Source organism: Cyanistes caeruleus, chromosome 6 (assembly GCF_971803275.1).
Source record: "Cyanistes caeruleus chromosome 6, bCyaCae1.hap1.1, whole genome shotgun sequence".
NCBI classification, from domain to species: domain Eukaryota; kingdom Metazoa; phylum Chordata; class Aves; order Passeriformes; family Paridae; genus Cyanistes; species Cyanistes caeruleus.
In genome coordinates this window covers 28,515,820-28,535,067 of record NC_141706.1, presented here as the reverse complement: position 1 = coordinate 28,535,067, position 19,248 = coordinate 28,515,820, and the positions used below count along the sequence as shown (strand labels likewise).

General features: G+C 45.7%; 1 protein-coding gene across 14 annotated transcripts in view; it reads right to left on the bottom strand.

Moving 5' to 3' along the window:
• CD82 (CD82 molecule) overlaps nt 1-19,248 on the bottom strand; it is a 40,014-nt gene that overhangs the window by 2,516 nt on the left and 18,250 nt on the right. For 8 of the 14 annotated variants that reach the window (XM_023927999.2, XM_086895015.1, XM_086895007.1 and 5 more), the window contains 7 exons: nt 17,379-17,460; nt 12,003-12,075; nt 8,575-8,699; nt 7,360-7,434; nt 2,597-2,704; nt 748-939; nt 372-455 (listed from right to left, as the gene is read on the bottom strand). In XM_023927999.2, coding sequence (XP_023783767.1) covers nt 372-455; nt 748-939; nt 2,597-2,704; nt 7,360-7,434; nt 8,575-8,699; nt 12,003-12,075; nt 17,379-17,441 — 720 coding nt within the window. In that variant the 5' untranslated portion in view covers nt 17,442-17,460. Of the gene's footprint in view, nt 1-371; nt 456-747; nt 940-2,596; nt 2,705-7,359; nt 7,435-8,574; nt 8,700-12,002; nt 12,076-17,378; nt 17,461-17,535; nt 17,687-19,248 lie in introns of all 14 variants that reach the window. The other 6 variants (XM_086895008.1, XM_086895010.1, XM_086895011.1 and 3 more) reach the window with 2 other exon arrangements.

The window sequence follows — 19,248 nt, the reverse complement described above, 5'->3', positions numbered from 1 at the left end:
GGCAAATTCAGTAACTGAAGTAATAAAAAATTTTTCTTTCATAAAGATGTAACTTCGTCTGGAAACTATGTTATGGGCTTTTTAAGGCAACAAGTGGGATTTCATTAAAGAGGGATTTTGCTTGCCTCAGTATTCTGGTGATGGAATTGCCAAAAGTCAGATACAGCAGGCAGAACCTCAAGTAGACAAGGCTTTGTTTGATTTTTAAGCCCATCAACAAAAGCCACAATTCAAAGGTCCAGGCAGACACAACCAAGACCTAGAAGTGCACTGCCATTAAACCAGGTGTCTATTACTTGAGAAAACAGCTTTGCCTTTAAAAAAAGTCTCTGTGATAAGAAAGTATAGGTTGATGTCAGGAAATTACTTACCTCTATAACAGCAACACCAGTGCAAACCCCAAGAATGATACCCAGGTTGTCCTTCAGCCACTGCTCTACACCATCCATGCATCCCTAAAGAGACGATATGGCCACAAAGAAGTGAAGCATGAATCTAAGTATCTCAAAACTGAAAACCTGTATCATATCTTTGCATGCAGGAATTATCACAGGTACATGCCCTGCCATGTTTCATGGAAGTTTTTGCAGAAAAGGGCAGGATCCCTGTCACCCTGTCCCCCCCTGCCCCAAATTCCACAGATACTTCAAGCAATAAGGACGTGAAAGGACTGCTCTAAATTTTCAGGAGAACAAAGACAAGGCAGCTTCAGTGGAGGCTTCACAGGGCCCAAACATACCCACTCACCTGCTCATGAACAGGCCAGTCAGCATATGTTGCAGTGCCATTGACAGACTCTTCCAGACTACAGAAACCTCTTCCTTCCACTAAGTCCTTAGTCCTATTGGAGCAGGAGCACGGATACTCAGTATTGCTTTTGTTCCTAAGAATCTCATTATTTTCCCATTCCTTTGCTCCAGTCCAGCCACAGCAGGCAATCTAATAACGGGAGAGAGATCATTACATTCTTACACTTTGCACTGTCAAGATAACTGCACATGAAAATAGGCAGGTAGAAGTACTCAGGTGCTTTCTGTGCATCAACAACAGTCAGGCCATACAGTTCGCATGGATTACCCGCACTAAACACCACCCTGGTTACTTACGGATAGAGCTGTCCAGAAGACAGGGACATTATTTCCTACCAAAGAGCCACTCTGCTAGCAAAACAAGGAGTTAAAGGGCCCTGGATGCCAGCTGTGGCCCCAGGGACAGCAGCAGCCACCGCACGGTGGCGTCCCCATGCCACCAAGCCCCAGCACACCAGCGCGCGCCAGCGCCCGCCTGGGTGCAGCACGGACCAGCCGGAACGCGGGATAGGGAAAATTTTCCATCCAAAGAAACGTTTACATTCCTATAGTGCCACGTGATAAAACTGTATTTGCTGAAGGCAAAAGCACATCGGGAAGTCTAGCAAGGAGTAAGAGCCTGAGCATGGAGACCAGTGCTTGCCCAGCAGTACAGAGCAGAAAGGCTGTCTGTGTCAAGGTCGAAGTTTAGGGAAAATCCTTCTCTGCTCAGAAAGGGAAAGTAATGTTTCTGCTATAATGGACAGGAGCTACAAACAGCTGAACATCCACATCAGGACAAGCATTTGGCTTCCAAAAGAGTTCTGTGAAGACACAGGCTCCAGAAGGAACTACATCTCCCTCACAAGAGGTTTGGACTTTAACTCCGTTTACAGAACCCACCCTCTTTCAAACGCTAACTCCAGTGTGTGAGACAAAGTAGACTCCTAACACTCAATTTCTCCATCTCTGCAAAACCTTTTTCTTCTGTCCCTACATAAAAGAAGGGCTCAAGCAGTAGCCTCTCTCCACAATAGGATTAGGCTTGAGTTCACTACCAAGGAGTCACAACTAGAGTGACAAAACATACATAAATCATTCTCCAAGGAGGAGAAATACTGCAGGTCAGTGTTCTGCAGACCAAAGAACAGACAGAAGACAAATGCTGTTACTTGTACTTACTACACATCAGTCCCATGCAGGGCATGCATTTAACCACAACAGCCAGCCAGCTCTCAAGCTTGTGGTTTGGCAGAAAACAACTGTCATGACTCCAGTGTGCTTGAATACTCTCTAGCTGCTCAAGTGCTGACCCTGATGCTAAAACAGAAACCATGGGCAGTTGGATGGCTCCCAAGAACGCTGATACTTGCAGAAGAACCATCACAATAAGCAAGCAACATGCACCCAGTTGTAAGGCAGATGGTGCTGCTGACTTGTCTGGCAATAAACTAGGGACTTTTTACTACAAAAATCATGTGCAAAATGTTTTTCACACGTTAGTATTCAGGAGGCCCAACAGACAAAGAGAAGTGTTGGAGTGCCATTTGATAGGCTGGATACATTAGGCCATGTAGCCAACACTAGCTAGTTCTAACACCCAGCATGCAGGAATGGTTCAGGGTCTGACGTAGAAGCAGCAAGCAAGACCATTTTCTAATCTGCAGGCACCAAACCTCACAGGTCGCTTTGTAGATCAGCCAGATCGAAGTGCAATTGCTGTTTCTCTGTCCTCAGCCTATCTTTAAAGGTCATTGCCTGCACTGACAAACAGCATCATCTGCCTCTTGTTGCCCCCCACAACTCACCTGTGTCTGCACATAGTCCCATGCATCTTGCAAGTTCCTCTTATCTTCATCCGAAGGGTCATAATTTTCAATCAGATCTACAACTATGTCGGACAACTCAACCTTCAACTGTCAAGAAAAAAAAAGGCAGGAGAGTTAGATTGTCAATTCCTGTAGCCTTCTCTTTGGTGCTTCAGATACATATATAAAGCTACAGTCTCTCATAAAAGCTGACTGCAAACAGTTAAGAACTACAAATAAGGACAGCAGCTTTGCTGATGCAACAGCCAAAGCACCAGCAAGTCGTTGCCCAGACACAGGGAAAGCCTACAAACCTGATGAGAAACAAGGAAACAGAATTGGGTATGGTTATCCTGCTAAGACACAGGCTGGACAGCTAACTGCCTGTCCCAGACAAGTCAGATGTGCAAGGTAAGTGCAAGCTGAAGGATAACATTGCCTTAAGAACTCACAGGTTATGTGTCTCTAACTTGGTACTGCAGGTGAGACCCTGGTCCAGAATCTCTGCCACTGCAGATCTCCACTGCTCAGGGAATGTGTGAGCCACTCTGCTCATGAATGCAGACGGGTTTTCTGATATACAGCAGATGGAAATTTGCCTTTTTCACAAGGTGTTGATCTACCTCTCCCCAAACTCCCACAACTGCTTTTTCTATATTAAAACAGGAAGTATTACAACTGCTAATTACCTAAACTGCTCATTAACAGTCTTATCACAAAGTTCAGGTGTATCAAATCATCCCTTCACCACCATTCCTTTTCCAGAGATATTTACAACACCCTTCAGTTTGATGAGAGGTGCAAGCTACCACCTTGCAGACTCCTTCACCTTCTTCCTCCCACCTCCTTCCAAAGCTCTTCTTAACCAGCCTGTATATGAGGACTGCTAAGGACAGACCCAGATTCACAGGAGGTTGGAGAAAAGTGCCATCAGACTGCCTGAGGGATAGGATAGAGTTACAACAGCCTAAGCACTAGGATGTTCCCATCCCATATATTACCTTTTTGTCTGTGGTGCTACAGCATATTTCAAATCAGTGGAAATGGGTTTTCTCATTTCTACTCCTACGAAGCACTTTCAATGACCATGGCAAATACCAGGACACTCAGCAAGGGGAAGCATTGACTCCTGTTGAGAGAAGCTTCTCTACATCAGCAACTCGTCTTCCTAGGAAAACTGCAGCTAAGTTCACTGGCATCAGCTGTGTCAGGCTAGACAGATGGGAGCTGCATGATCTTTCTTCTCATGATGTCTATCTCTTCCCCTTTTAATTGCTTCACTTCCCCTTTTCCTTCCCTTCAAATCAAGGCAACCTGACCTGGTTCTCACTAATGAGATTGGCCTTGGCTGCTGCCATAAGCCTTATCAGTTACTGAACCTCTGCGTTCCCACCCTGACCCCTCCTGCACACTGCTGCTCCACATGCAGAGGGAGCCAAGGAGAGCTGGGTTTGTTTTCCTACCCTGGGCCCATCTAGCCCCTTAGCTATTGGGTCAGCTGGAGCCTAGTGTCACTTCTGCAAGAATGCCAGGATCCCACCACAAGCAGACAGGACTCGAAGCTCATGTCCCAAATCAGCTACATAGGGTAACTGTATATCTGCTCTGCCCTTATTCTTACAAAAGAATAGGCAAGAAGTCTTGCAAACAGTTATTGTTTCAAAAAGTGAGGTATTTCAAATTAAAGGAAAAAAAATCAGGCATTCCTAAGTGTTTCAGCAAGCAATCTGAGAATGGGGGAATATTATACAAACAGTGGCAGAGCTCTGGAGCCACACAGGCAGCTTGCTTGTGGGTTTAACCCACAGAGCAGCCCAAAGGGAAAACACAGGCACCTGCAGCTGCTCACCCTTAAGCAGCTGGCAGAGGAAAACTGAAAGAGCAACAAGCTAGAAAGGCACATGGAACACGTAGGCTTTCAACATCCTAACCATCTTCACCCATTTAAAGCTATCAGGACTTAGTACTGCGTGAGACATGAATGCTTCAGGAAATTGAGACCCTTGCTTTCAGGGCTTCTTGCTCCTTCCCAGCTCTAGCAAGCCCAGTGTCAGAAGGCACAATCCCACCACCTCAAAGCAGGGGCACTTAGATCCCAGGCACCAAAGCCACATCTCAGTGCCAGCAAGGCTGTCACTCTCCCCATCACATGGGCCACTGAAAAGGGAGATGGGGAGAGCTGAATGCCAGAGGCAAGAGCAGGTCTTTGATCACACAATGGATTGTGCTTCTTCCCCTATCAGACACTGTCTGTCATCTATCCTGTCCATGTCAGACACAAGCTAGATCCTTCCCTCAGCATTTATTAACATCTAGCCTGCACACAAAAGCGGGCTCAAAAAATTAGAAGGGAGCTCTCCTCCTCCTTGTCACTTCAGATTCTGCAACTAATGCATAGTCCATAGCCCAGACAAGTCACTGCACGCAATCACACAGGCCTGTTTGCTGCAAACAATAGCTAGCAAGTAGGGCTATTCCCAAAACACCACCATTCTCCTTTATTCAAGGCACTTTAGAGCCAAGCTGCACAGAACTGTGTGAACTAGGCCAAGAGCGAACTTGCCCAGGCTCTCACATTTTTAGGGGCTCGTGATCCACCAGATGTAGGTTAATGAACATTCAGTTCACACAGCAGAATATCATTTGTAGCATTTGTGGTATTATTTTTTTGTCCATAAAAAAACCCACCCCACAGTTTCAGACACCAACAAATGTAGGGAAACGAATGTTGCATCAACATCCTCCCAGAAAGTACTGGGCAATTCCAGTCTGAAGGGGCATTCCTCTAACAATGCCCATGGGAGAGGCAAAGCAGCAGCCTTCCTGTCAGAGGCTCAGCCCATTCCAGTTATACTAACTCTATTTCAGTATACTTCCATTTGCCAGTGTGGGGGAGGATTTTGACACCAAAAAGGAACAGATATGCCAACAATAACTTCAAGAAATAAATACTTCAGTTACAAGTGAAGGAGTGAGTATCACCTTGCTACATTCTGGATGCAAAATCCTTTCCTTCACTCTTGTTATTCCTTGTTTTATATCTAACCAAGTTCCTGAAGTCAGAAAGAAATAAACACAAAGAACACAATAGATATCTAGGGACTGGCTGTTGAGCAGTTTCAGTGTGCCTCACTGTGCTCCAGGCTGCCCTGGCATGACGTACAGCCAGCGAAGCAGAGCGACTTGCACAGCAGCACTGAAGCGCAGCCCCAAACCACTGTGCTGGAGGTTTCAGCCAAGACCTTCCTCAAACAGTTTTTCTTTGTGCTCTAGGGCAGGTACTTTGGAGGATCCCTGAAACAGAACAGTTCTAGAAGAGCTTTTCCATTAATTTTGTTCATTAGGGACTGAACAGGAGCATCTGCTCAAAGCCCAGCTTCCCTGACCATTCTCCCAGATCTCTAAAAGTGATGATCTCAGTCACACCGGCTCCAGCAGCAAAACAACCCCCAGCACTTTTAAACTCTCCCTGGTCTGATGAGGTTTAAATGAAGAGCTACAGCTTAAAAGCTAGAGTAAATTGGCAGCTGGAGGAGAAATGCTTACAGAGGTACAGAATTTCCTGAAGTCACATTTCCCCATCACAGGGGAATGCCCATCCCCACACCTCCCTATCTGCATTAGTCAGAGCTCTTTGTTGAGAATCATCTTTACATACCAGTTTTAGTCACTGTTTTAGTTTCTCCTTCAGGTTCTGCAAGCTACAGTCCCACCACATTTGGTAAGGAACCCAGCCAACAGCTGCTCACAGTCACCACAGCACAAAGCTCACATCAGTTACGCTGGTGGCAGGCACCTTCCCCCTGCCCCCAAACTTCTCTAGCAGCCTCCATCCATAGCTTCCTCAACGTTTCTGCTTTCTGTAGCCATCTGGCTAAAGAGTTGGCTTAGGGGAGGTGAGCACAGCCATACAGTGGTACATACAGTCATGCAGCAAAGGACAGGGTTACCCACAACTTGTACCAGAAGCCAGTAGTGACCCCACAGCTGTAACTTGTTCCCACTGCATAAATGTGGCTCCCAGTTTAGCTGTCAATTAGTGCCTGATTAGGCACTGCCTTGGCCAGGGAACTTATAGCCATGATCAACTGTTGCAGTGCACTTAAGTAGCTCAAAAATTATTTCCTTGTACACTATAAAGCATAGTGGAGCTCTAGAAGCACGCACTGTGAAACTGCCTTCCTGACAAAGGGATCCACTTCAAAATATTGAACCACTTGGCTTTAAACTCCAGCTGCAGAACAGGAACCATCAGATACTCGGGCTTGCCCCTGGGGAAGGAGGACAGCTCTTCCAAGAAGAGTTCTACACACAGATGCAGAAAGACTGAAAGGACAGAACAAGATGGCACAAGGAGGAAGACCAGTCAGAAAAGCTCTCAGGCTGGTAACTCCCCAAGGCACCAGTGATGGCAACATGATAGTAACCACCACTACTACATGACCAAATAGCTATCTACAGCAGGATCAAGAGCAGGTGTGGTCTAAAGCATTTTAGGACTTTCCACTGTTCCCATTACCCAAAAATAAAGCCTGCATACCAAATAAAGCTTCATAATCCTACAGAAAGCAGCACTATTGAGGCAGATACAGAAAAATCAAACAGCAAAGCTATTGAGCTTGGGTAGAGAAAAGGAGAATTGAATTATGCCAGTATAATTCAGTATAATAACAGTATAGCTCAGTTTGGAAGAAAGAATTTCTAAGTATCACTCTTCTCCCAAGCCAAGACCAAGGAAAAGACACGCAGTAATAAAGACGTACCGTTTCTTTCTGGAAGTAGATGACCAGTGCAGCAGCAATCTGAGCTAGGAGGATTATCATCAGGCAGGTGAAGTACTGGAAACAAAAAACAATGGGTGATCCCCGTCAGTCTTTAGAAAGGTCAGTACATAAAAGTTAATAAAATTTCATATACAAGAGAAATCACAATGTTGAGCTAACATCTTTTTGCCTGCAGACAAACTCTGCTATCAACAATGCTTTCCCAGGTAAAGGTGGGACCAACATCAGACCAGTGCACCTCAGCAATTCTTCCATTAGGCCATCTGAAAGACTTCAGGGGGAAAAAGGTTTACAAGCACTCTCTGCATGTGTTGTCCTAAATGGGACTCTCTCCCCAACATCCATCTCCATTCCCAGACCATTCTGGCCTCAGTCAATCGGTTGGACTCTGCCTACCCCTAGTCTCAACAGAAAAAGAAGTCAATTTTACAAACTTAATTTTTAATTTATTTTTTTTAATCAATTACCTTTTTAAAAATTTTTATTTAATTTGTTTGAGGATCTAAATTTAAGATTCACCAGCAAACCGCTAAGGTTACTTTTAAATGGTTGCAGCTACTACTGCTAGATGAGGAGATGCTCCTAATAAATACCAGGACACACAATGTGTGCCATGTTTGGTTTCCAATACATATGTGTTCTGAATAAGATAGAGTCAAGTAGCAGGCTGAGGTATATGAAGCTGGTATCATCTCACTCATCATGGACAGAAAGCTTCCTATAGATGAATTGTCTGAAGAGAGGTCCTGACATAGAGGACATTCCTAGCTGGGTCTCTCTCGACTCTTGCACTTTCCACAGATGTGACACAACAGGATGCTGTCACACTCTTTTCTTTCACTGCCCTTGGAACTTGCTCTTCCACCACTGAGAGCACAGTACCAACTGGGAAGTCAGGGTGAGGGGGACAGGGTACACCTCCCAGTTGGCAGTCCTCGACCCACTGTGTGCAGAAAGTGTCCATGACATCCTCTCTCATTCACAGTTCTGAGCTCATTATCAGTGATGTCTGAGGAACTCTGCTGCAGTCTGCTGACTGCTGGAGAATTTAATGTGTACAAATTAAGAACTAGATCTAAGTTGACCTAGCAGAAATAATATCCCCAGGAGACCAAAGCCCCATCTACAATCCAACAGATATTTTGCAGGAGAGGTATTAAAGGTTGGCTCTGAAACAGGCATGAATACTCTCACCAGACCCAAGAGACATCGGATTTCATTGACGGCTCCAAGACAGCCCAGGAACCCCATTAGCATGGTGAGCGCCCCAACACCAATGAGGATGTATGCACCAGTCTTCAGGGAGGGAGATGACATCTCTGTAGGAGCCAGCAGAGGGAACAACATTAGCTACTGACAAGAAAATATGTCTGCCATCACCATTTATAGAGCTGTCCCCATATCTACTGATAATTGTCTGCTCCAAAGGGACTGCACAGATGTGTGCCGAAGATGGCCACAGATGGATGCTTCTGGTTGTCTTTTGATGAAGGCAGACTTAAAAGACACCCTGCAGATCTCCAGAGTCTGAAGGACTCAAGGTGACTCCAAACAAACGAACCTTGTTTGGAGAAAGTTATCTCCTTACTGGAATTTTACTCCCTCATGAATGTACTTCAAGTAACAGTAACATAAAAGATGATCTACTCAATAACTACTGTCTATTTGCTTCAATTTCCTTTGCTATCTTCAGGGAAGCTTTCTGCCAAGTCTGAACCCCCTTTTTGGATAGCCTTTTCACTTTAATGCAATATTCCTTGATGTAACCATTCTGTTTTCACTTATCCACTTACAGTCAACACTGGGACAAACTAACTCTGTGGAGTGAAACATGCAACAAGCTACAGCTAGTGTTGAGCACAGATGATGTGGCAGGTTACTCAGCAAGTCTGGATTGAATGGCTTGTGGCCAGGCACTTACCACAGGCTGTTGCAACACCTGCCCACCCCCTGCAAACAGATGCTATTCCATAAAAAAAGATATAATACCCAAAAAGCTACTTTTACAAATCTTCCTAGATCTCCCCTTTTATTCTTTTTAATGTCTGCACTTTTGAATGCTCAACAGTTTTTCAACCAAGTTTAGGTCAGATTATTTCAGACATGCTGGTGATGTCAGCCCTCTCCCCATAGCATTCAGTACTGCAAGCAACAGAATTAAAATTCTTACATTTGAGTTGGTCAGCAGACTATTTCTTGCAGGATAGGATTGGAGAAGGCAATCATTACAGCACAAAAGTTGAAGAGATACTCTATCTAGAAACAATAACTAGAAACCTCATTTATCATTAAGAGACATTCCTTTATCTGCTAGCAACAGGCTGTAGGGGAATTCTGGATGTCCAGCGATTAATGAAAATAACATTTTTAGAGCTCAGCATTTAGTTTCCTGAACTAAGCAAGTCTCAGGAGGCAAACTTCCTCCGAGCTCCTTCTGAAATATGTTAAAGAGAATAATGAAGCCCAGACTGATACTCTCCCCACTAATATATACTTCCCCCTGCTTCTGATACCTGGCACAAGCCACCAGCTTCCAAACTTTTTTCCCTAAAACATGCTGAACAGAGGGAAAGTTCAATTATCAAGAAGTGAAGCAGGTCTATTTGCCACACAGGTCACTTCAGCCTTGATTAATTTCCAGGCCAGACCCTCCCTGACTGGACACATGCCACAAACCCCAGGATCCTGCTTCCTCACCAGTCCCGTGACTCTTGCTGTGCAGGTTACGTGCTGATACTGCAAAGCATTTACTGAAGCAGCAGCCTTACAGGAATGATCTCCACAAACCTACCCTATTCCCTCCCTCAAGATCAGCTCAGCTATCATGCAAGTCAGGCTGCAGCACCTCCACAGTGCCAGAAAGCAGCTGCGTCATCAAATTCCCATCAGAAGAAAGAAAAAGGTACTTCCAACTCAAAAGCCCCTTGGAGAACTGACAGTGTCAGGGGACAGCAGCCACACTTGCAGTTCTCATCTGCAATACTGTTGTCTTGCAAGAGAAGGCTCTGAGGGCACTCAACTCCTGCTTGTTTGCCGTCACTCCGTGTTTTGCCCTGCGCTGGGCAGGCAGCCAAGCCAGTACAACAGGCTCCTTTGGCAGCAGCTGGGGTGCCCTCCCTGATGCCTAGGTTACTAAAGCAGAGGGAAAGAGGGGCAAGGCATGGGAAAGGAAGTGAGGGGGCAGGGAGAGAGCTGATACTGGAAATCTCCAGGAAGGAAATTAAATTCTTAAATGCTCTGTTAGCAGAGATTCCAAGTAAATGGGAAGAAGCAGAGCCAAGTTCTCCCGCCAAAAGTGGCTTTAACACCCATCAACCTGAGGGAATCAGCTGCTGACCCACTGGTACTTGAGCACACCTCAGACTGTGAGGGGTATTGCAAACAGCCAGGCCATGATAGGCTCCTTTTATTGTATTGTTTCTGCTCATGCCCCCACCTTATTAACCAACATCCCTTGCTGTGCTTCTTGACCTTCTAGTACTGCAGTAGCAAGCACAAAAACAGAGTAAGGAGCAGCATCTGCATGTGTGGTATTAGCAGGGCTGTCTTCCCCATCCAGCACCTTTCAAACCAGGCCAGAGTGCTCAGCAGGACTTGTGAGATAAAGTCCTTTGCAGAATCAGCGTAGCTGGGAACAGGGCTATGAATGCCATTAGTGTTCATTCCCCACATGCACACAGCCCTCCTGCACTGTCTGAGGCTGGTGCCCAACCCAGCAATCCTGGAGGTAGTGACAACCAGAGCCAGCAAGCAGAAAAGTTTGAAATGGTTCTAAGAAAAAGCACAAAGGAAGTAGAGCTTGTGAAAGATGGAACTGAGATACTCATTTGGTCAAAGTCCACTTACAGTCCTCTGAAGCCCAGACTCTACTAAGAGAGCTCATTTTTTTTTGTTTGTTTTTTGCAGAAAGCAGACCTTCTGTTAAGACTCAAGCCAAAGTTTGTGGCTGGCTTTAGGGAAAGGAAGCTAAGTCCCTTGCACAATACAGAACAACTCTGACACCCAGGGTAAGTCTCATCAAGTGTATACAAGAGTTTGTTTTAGAAGTCAAAGTACTTCACACACCTACACCCCCCAAATCTGCATCCTCTACTGCTTAGGAACAAACATACCATCTCCTTCCAAAGTAAATGAAGCATCAATAAAACCAGGTACTTACTTTCCTTGGCATTTAAACCATTTAAATTGAAATAGATCATTACAGGAAGAAAGCAGTGGAGAACTTGCACAGCAAAACTGCATGAAGGCACTGGGGGCCTTTGCACATGATGGTAATTAGGAAATCATTGTGCAGACACAGAGCATGCAATGAAAATAGGATGAAATACTAGCCCCTGTGTTTAAGATGGCACATTTGGATTGTTGGTTGTAGAGGCAGTAGTCTCACTCAGTCTGGCACTGGTGTTTCAATCCACAAGACTAAGAGGAATGCTGTGTCTCCAGGGTTGCTCCCTTTCACCGTGTCCCTGATAACAATCCCATCTTGCTAAACACCATGTTACTGCTCAGGCCACAGACTATGCACAAAAGTATTGCTATTCCTAGATTACACCATGGTCAAACACAGCCCCAGAACAGAGTCAATTTAGAAAAAGAAGGAAGATGAAGAAACACAGTCTTACGCAGAACTGCAATGAAACTTGTTTTGTCGGCCAGAATCCATATTCCAAACCCCAGGATCACAGCGCCCAGAATCTGAAAGAGCAAGAACAAAACATACACAACTTGTGTAAGTTATAAGCTTAGATAAATAAGAAGAGGCAGCCACTATTATCCATACTTCCAGTTTAAAAACAATCATTCCTTTGCTGTTCCCACCCATCTCCCCTACGGTACTCCTCCCACAGTAAACAGGATTAGCACAACTCCAGGAAGAATGCCTCAGCCAACTGCACAGGAGCCCCAAGATCTGCTTGGCAGTTTTTCACACAGTATTCTAATAGCACATAATGTTGTATAGGAGGACCATTCAAAACAGTCAGAGGAAGAGACACCCTGCTGCTAGAACATTGTTGTCAGAAGCAAAAGGTAAATGCACTGCTTCTGTAAGGAACCTAGGAAAGACAAACACACGATTTTAAATATTTTTCATTAAATAGAGAAACCCATGACTATAAGGGCAGGGCTGGAAGATAGCTGACAAAGGATTAGATATCTGGTAGCTGGAACCTCTCCAGGCAGGAAATCTTTGGCTTGTCAGGCTCTGTTACAATGCTATGGCTTCAAACCACAAAGACAAAAAATCCAGCAGCAGGTTCCCTTGAGCAAAGTGCTTCACCCCTTCCAAAGCCAAGCCTAGGCATTTTGGCTTGGCCCCTACTTTATGGCAGAATACCTGAGCCCCAACAAGAGTTATGAAACATTAGCTGTGGCCTCTGCCTTGCTCACCCACCACACAGTCTTATGTAGGGCAAGGATTAGTAGAGCAATGCATCCCTGTGAGGACTCAGCTGAATCCAGCCACTGAATTCAGTAGCCAAGAAACACATACATTTTCCCATCTCACTTTTAAAGGGTGGGGGGAAGCATGCTCTGTTTTAGTCTTCACATATCAGCAAGTCTTCAGGTTTGATAAGAAGCTAAAACTTGTGCTGTTCGGCCAACTAGGACTGGAAAACACTTGTGCAAAGGTCCAAAACAAGCTTTGAAGTTCTTGTCCACAAGGAGCGGACAAGAACTGCAAGTGAACTGCAAGCAGCTGTTCTCACATCAGCAGGATTTCAAGACAGGATGAAGTGAAATAAACTAACAGGGCTAAAGAGAGATTGCAATTCTGTGCTTCATTAGATAATGTTTTAATACTTGAGAGACATGGAAAATGCCAAACCGTCACCCTGGCAAGCTGGCAGAGAGGTTTGTACAGACAGGCATTGGCTCCACACTTTGAAAGTTTATGCTAGGCTTCAGCTTCTCATACAAAGAAGCTTTTCTGAACAAAGATAAAGGCACAGTCTGAAATAAGCTGCTTGCAAGCATCCCTGTCTTGGCAGAAGGTGCATCAAGTAGTTAGCTCTGGTGACAGCATCAGAAAGTCATCAAGAAAGTTCCCACCTACAAAGCATACTGACTCAGCTTCAGAAAGCATGTAGCTGTTGTATTGCAGAAAAAAAGAATTCCCCCTTGCCTTATGTCCCAACATGCTGCACCCATAATGCTCAGTCTGCTGATCAAGCTAGAAAGGCCCCTTGAACATGCAACAGCTGGGACACCTAAAAAATTCCTCTCAAACTTGGTAGTATCAAGAATTGTTGAATTAACAATTTAAGTCTCAAGTTTAAATTATAGTTTTAATAAACATTTGTGGAAGCAAAGATGCAAACCGGGCTGTACGTGACATCCCTTTTGGCTCACTGACCCTGAAATGTCACCTAAGTTTTGCTGTTGCTGACAAAACACAGAAGGGCTGCTGAGCAGAGTTCCTGGGAAGTTATTTGTTATGAGGTGCTCAGACTATCCAAGGCCTGTTTTCACTCTGATCTTTGCTCCAGTCCACAACTTGTGCATTTGCCAAGAGCTGCTGTGGAAAACACTGCAAGGGGAAGGCAGGGAGACAATAACTACAGGCAGGGAGAAAACACTGTCCCGTTAACAGGAGTGCATTTACTTCCTAGCAGGACAGTAGTTCTGCTCAGCATCTTCAGGAGTTTGCATGGCATAGCAAGGCCGCTTCTGCCACTGGCTTGGCTTCAGACCCTCCAGAGAAGAAATCACATCTGCTTTCCATGGAGTTTAATTCCTCTGCTCCACTGCTGTAAACTCCTGAAGTGGGGAACAGATGTCTCCCCTCCTTCCCAGGGGGTGGAGGTTTCACTCCCAGTTTCAGCAAAATGTCCTTCTACACACAAGCCAGAAGGCTGCAGATCCCTCAACACAGGGCCAGCAGTTTCCCACACAGAGCTAGTCAAGAGGGGCTTGGAAAAACTAAGCTGACTCATCTTGCTGGAAAGAACACCTGGGGTTTCCCAGCTTTCCTTCCCAGCACTGCTTTCCTTCATGCTCAGACTGTGTGATGTAACACTGAACCTGCTGGCACAGGGGCCAACAGAAAGGCTCTAAAACTCCAGGCTTTGCTTGAGGTAGCAGCCTTCTGCTGCATTTACTGAAGGGTTAGAAGCAGGACAGACAGTTATATGTTCCAAACAAATAGTTTCCAGAGACTGTTAAAACTTGCCTTGCAAAGCTCTTTTCCCTTTAAGGAGAAGCATGTGCTGCAGCACGTGTCTGCTAACCAAGAAGGCAGACATGTTAAATTCTGATTAGGAAACTAAGATTATACTCCAAGCTTATCTGGTATCTTTTCTAGCAAGCAGGCAGGCAGTCCAAGTAACCTTCTTCCCTTTAACCAAAGCAGGTCAAACCCTTCCCTGAAGTAAAGCTCCAAGACTACAAAATACCACTAAGTCCCTGAACTACTTCAGCTACAGCAAGTGACCTTCTCACAGACCTCGAACTGTAGAGAGGTGCTATTTCAATGACTAACTTCTAAAGAGAGTCACCAGCATGTCTCTAAAGGCTTCAATCATCAGCAAGGCCAGCTGATGCTTTAGCCAGCAAGGGCTGGCCTGCACGGGGTGCAGTCACATCGGCTCACTCAAGGTCCAGAGCAGACACCGGGCTCTGTCAGCAGTATTGGTGCTCACCTTTGCTCAAGCACTCTCCTCACAAAGCTCAGCAGCTTCAGGAAACCAGTGCAAGGCATTCAAAACCTGTCTGTGCTGACAGCTCACAGCAGCTCAAGACAAGCAGCTCCTCTGCTAGATTAATACAGCTCTGCCACACTGTGTAAGCTCAAGAATTGCCAACTACCCTCCCCAATTCCGACCTTGAACAAGAACGGAAAAATGTCTCAGGTCAACTACTTCCTATGAGAAGGAGGGAGTAATGTACACCACCTTCCTCAACATCTGGCATGTGCAAAAAGCCTGCCCTCAGTCGAGACAGAAGCACGCTGCAAATCTTCACCCTAGAGAAGTATCAAGCTCAGCCAGAACACAGTGGCTTTGGAGACCTCACTTTGACAGAGAAGTCTGAGGGGAAGACAATGCCTGTGCTGCACAGCAGGGTTAAAGAGCTCATTTAAAGCAGCTTCTCCCTTTAGTCAGCACAGACCTTCTCACAATACATCCCAGATCAGCCTTCCACAAGAGGGAGGGGGGCTGGGTGCTACACCAGAGGACTTGGCTTGGAGCAGGGTGTGCATAAGAGAAAGAACAGCTACTTCAAATCATTTGCCACCCAGACAGGAGTTCTCAAACCTCTCCAGAGCCCAGAGAGGGATTCAGAGCCTGCCATCCTCACAGTCTTGTAAATATGGGAAAGTGCATATGTGGATGTGGGTCAGCCCAAGAAAGCAGTTCAACTCTGCCTCCTGAGAGCACATCTATCCCCACAGGCTGCCTGCAACCATAACTGGCTCAGCAGAGCAGGGAGAGAAAGACAACATGGAATAAAGATGCTGCAATGACCACTGACAGCATACAGCAAAAACAGTGACAGTGTTGTAAGGTTCTGCAGTGTTTCAGGCTGTCATCTTCCTCCTTTCCTATGTGCTAGCCTGGCCTTCTTGAAGAGAACTTTCCCTACACAGAGGTTAGCTAATGAACCCAGACCAAGGTTCAGACATTAAGGAAAATTAGACAGTGGCTAAATACTGGGCTTCAGCAAGACTCAAACACTGTCTTAATAAAGACAGCTCTGCTTCCCAGGGCAAGGACTGTTTGTTATATGCTGCTTAAAATTTATCAGTTCTTCAAGGGAGGAGAGAGACTGGATGCTGATATCCACAGAGGAGTCCTGCACTAGTAGGAAGACAGGCCTGAACTCAGATGATTTTTTCCTATCTTTAAAGGACTAAAATCATACTCAGAAAGACCTAGTGGCATTTGAAATACCTCTCCTCTCCCTCCCAAGAACCTTCCCCATGGATGCTCTGAGCACCCTGACTTCAGACCATTAGACTACAGTTAACTATTCTTAGGATGGAAATAAATACAGAAAGCAAAAAGTGAACACAGTAAGCCAAGGGAAACCAGATCCAGATGCACCTCAGGTTCATCCTGTGTGCTACCAGCACAGTACAGCCATGCAGGAAGCAGGAGTGAAGCTGTGTGCAGGGACAGAGACCAGAAAGCAGTGCTCACCTTATCATGATTCACTTCCCTCCCTTCTCTCCCAGCCTGACCCTTCCTTTTCCTTACACACTGCACAAAGGATAACGATATCAGACAGGCTACTTTCTTGCTGACATGTGGAAAGCTGAAAGCTTGCACTTCCCCACTACACCATTCCATTGCAAGGTATCACCAACAGTACCATCACTACCCACAGGGCACACAATATCTAGGCATCAGAAAGAATATGTTTGGCCCACCCACATCCAATCTGTTCCAAAAGGAGTTCATCTTTTGCTACTTGCTTACACTTGAAAATAACTGCACCCAGTGGGCTCTTTTATTTCCCCAGACAAGCCTGTCCCAGTCTCCCCCACCTCCCAACTCCATTTCAAGCAGGAGACTTGGACTAATTCATCTTGTCACAAATCAAAACCAGCCGTTGGGACTCAAACAAAATTGGAGTTGTTCTTTGAAGCCTGGCTGGCCTATTTAGGAGGGCACTGGCATTACTTGGCAGGTTTTGTAGCTTTGCTGCTTGGGGACAGTTCAGCTGCTGCTCCAGATGTGTCAGAGAAAGTAGTTACAACTACTCTCCTTCTAGAAAGAACCTGTAATTCCTGCTTTCCATTCCCAATGCAGGAATGGAGCTGTGTGCACTGGAGGCAGCAGGTGGCTACTGGGAGTGGAGCTGCTTGGCATACCTGAGATACACACAGCAGCTCTGACATCCCTTCACTTCAGGGGTCCCCTCCCTCCTTCCGAAACTGTGGCCATTTTATTGAAAGAACACACTGGGCCAACACCCAGAAAAAAAAAAAAAAAAATCTTCTAGCTAACTTTGGTCCAGACCTTCCTTCTTACTCCACAGATGCCCAAAATACTTACAAGGAACAGGAGATTGAAAAGGAAGAGGAAGTACTTGGTGACTTTTAGGCAGCCAGACCCCATTTTCTTTCACTTACAGGACCTAAGGGGAAAGCAGACAGACAATGAGTTATGTTGCAGACAGGTCCTCTGGGCAGCTTCAGAGCAACAGCCTTACCCTGTGCAGAGCTCTGGATCATCTGGTGGGCCTCAGAGCACATGCACAGACAGCACAGAATACCAGAGCTGCTTTTTCAGGACAGTAAAACAGGACATCCATACCACAGTACAGTCACTGCTGCCAAGATCTCCTGGAGAGTGGCACAGACCTATCAGCAGTTACAGAAGAGATTTAATCACAAATGCACTTCTAATTCCATCACTATTTATATGGACTTTGCAGTAGTAGCATCAACCAAAATACCAACCCTAGCTACTACTCCTGGTGGTGAGCAGTGATGCAAGCTACTCAATTCCCTGACAGCAGTAAAAGAGACGTATGGAGCTTCTGGAGCACCACAGCTTATTAAAGGCAACAGAAGTTATTAAGGGGCTGGAGCATCTCTCCTATAAGAACAGGGTGTGAGAGTAAGACCTGTTCATCCTAGAGAAGAGATGACTGAGAGGGGACCTCATCAATGTCTACCAGTGTCTGAAGGGAGGTGTCAGAGGATGAAGCCAGGATGCAGCCTTTGCACCACAGGCATCAGAGCTTGCCTGCAGTGCCAAGCAACAGGACAAGAGTCAACAGGCAGAAACCGATGCACAGGAAGTTCCACCTGAACATGAGGAAGAACTTCTTCCCTTTGCATGTGACCAATCACCAGAACAGATTTTCCCAGAGAGGGTGTGGAGCCTCCCTCCCTGGAGATACTCAAGAACCATCTAGATGCAGTCCTGTGTCATATGCTCTTGGATGACCCTGCTTGAACAGGGAGGTTGGACCAGATTACCACTGTGGTCTCTTCCAACCTGACCCATTCTGTGGTTCTGTCAGCTTTCCTGCTTCTCCTTCCAGACTCGGTTGTTTCCCACATAAACAACAGAGAACTTTTAATTTCTTTAAAATTTGTTCTACCAAGCTCCTTGCTCCAAACACACCATGCCACTTTAAGAATCACCAGCCAGAGGAAGAGCAATATACCAGGCTGGGGTCACCAGCCTGGCCTGGGAAGAAATAGCCCCAAGAGAGAGCAAGGTCAGCAAGGTTCTCTGCTGTCAGCCTGGGTGTACCAAGGATCACCGGAGCCCACTCCGTTCTTTTGTTTCAATCAAAGGCTTTTGCTTAATCCTATTAAATATTTAGGTTAACTCTGGAGCTAAACTGGTATGTGGGCCTTGTTATAACTAGCTAGCCTTCCCAACAAGCAATTGTCACCCTCAAACTACCAGGAGAGAGCACAAGTCTGAACTCTGTGTCCCAAGTTGCTGCTCTAACTTCAAGGAACGCCATGGCTAAGACCATCACTGCACAGCAGCTAGCAAGATGTTATTAAGATGGGAAGCAGCAGAGATACAAAATGTCAGCCAGCTGTGCTACAGGCTGATCTCAAATCTCATCTGTATAGCAGTCATTGCACCTAAGGAGCTCTTTACTGCACAGCCAGGTCAGCAATATCTCAGTTAGTTTTTCTTCATTTTACTCCTCAGGTCAGAGGCCATAAAGCCAGCTGCACCCAAAAGCAGGTCCTTCAAATGAGCCATGAAAAGTCCTGTAGTAGTTTCTGGTCCAAATGTACATCAATTATCAAACACACAGCATTCCCATTTTCAGGATGCACCCCCAGGTGCAGCCACCACCATGAATTGGTTCTGTTCCAGAAAAGATGCACTATACAACAGCTGCATCACTACCAAGGAAAAGTGAATGAAGGCTCTCTGTCAGCAGGAT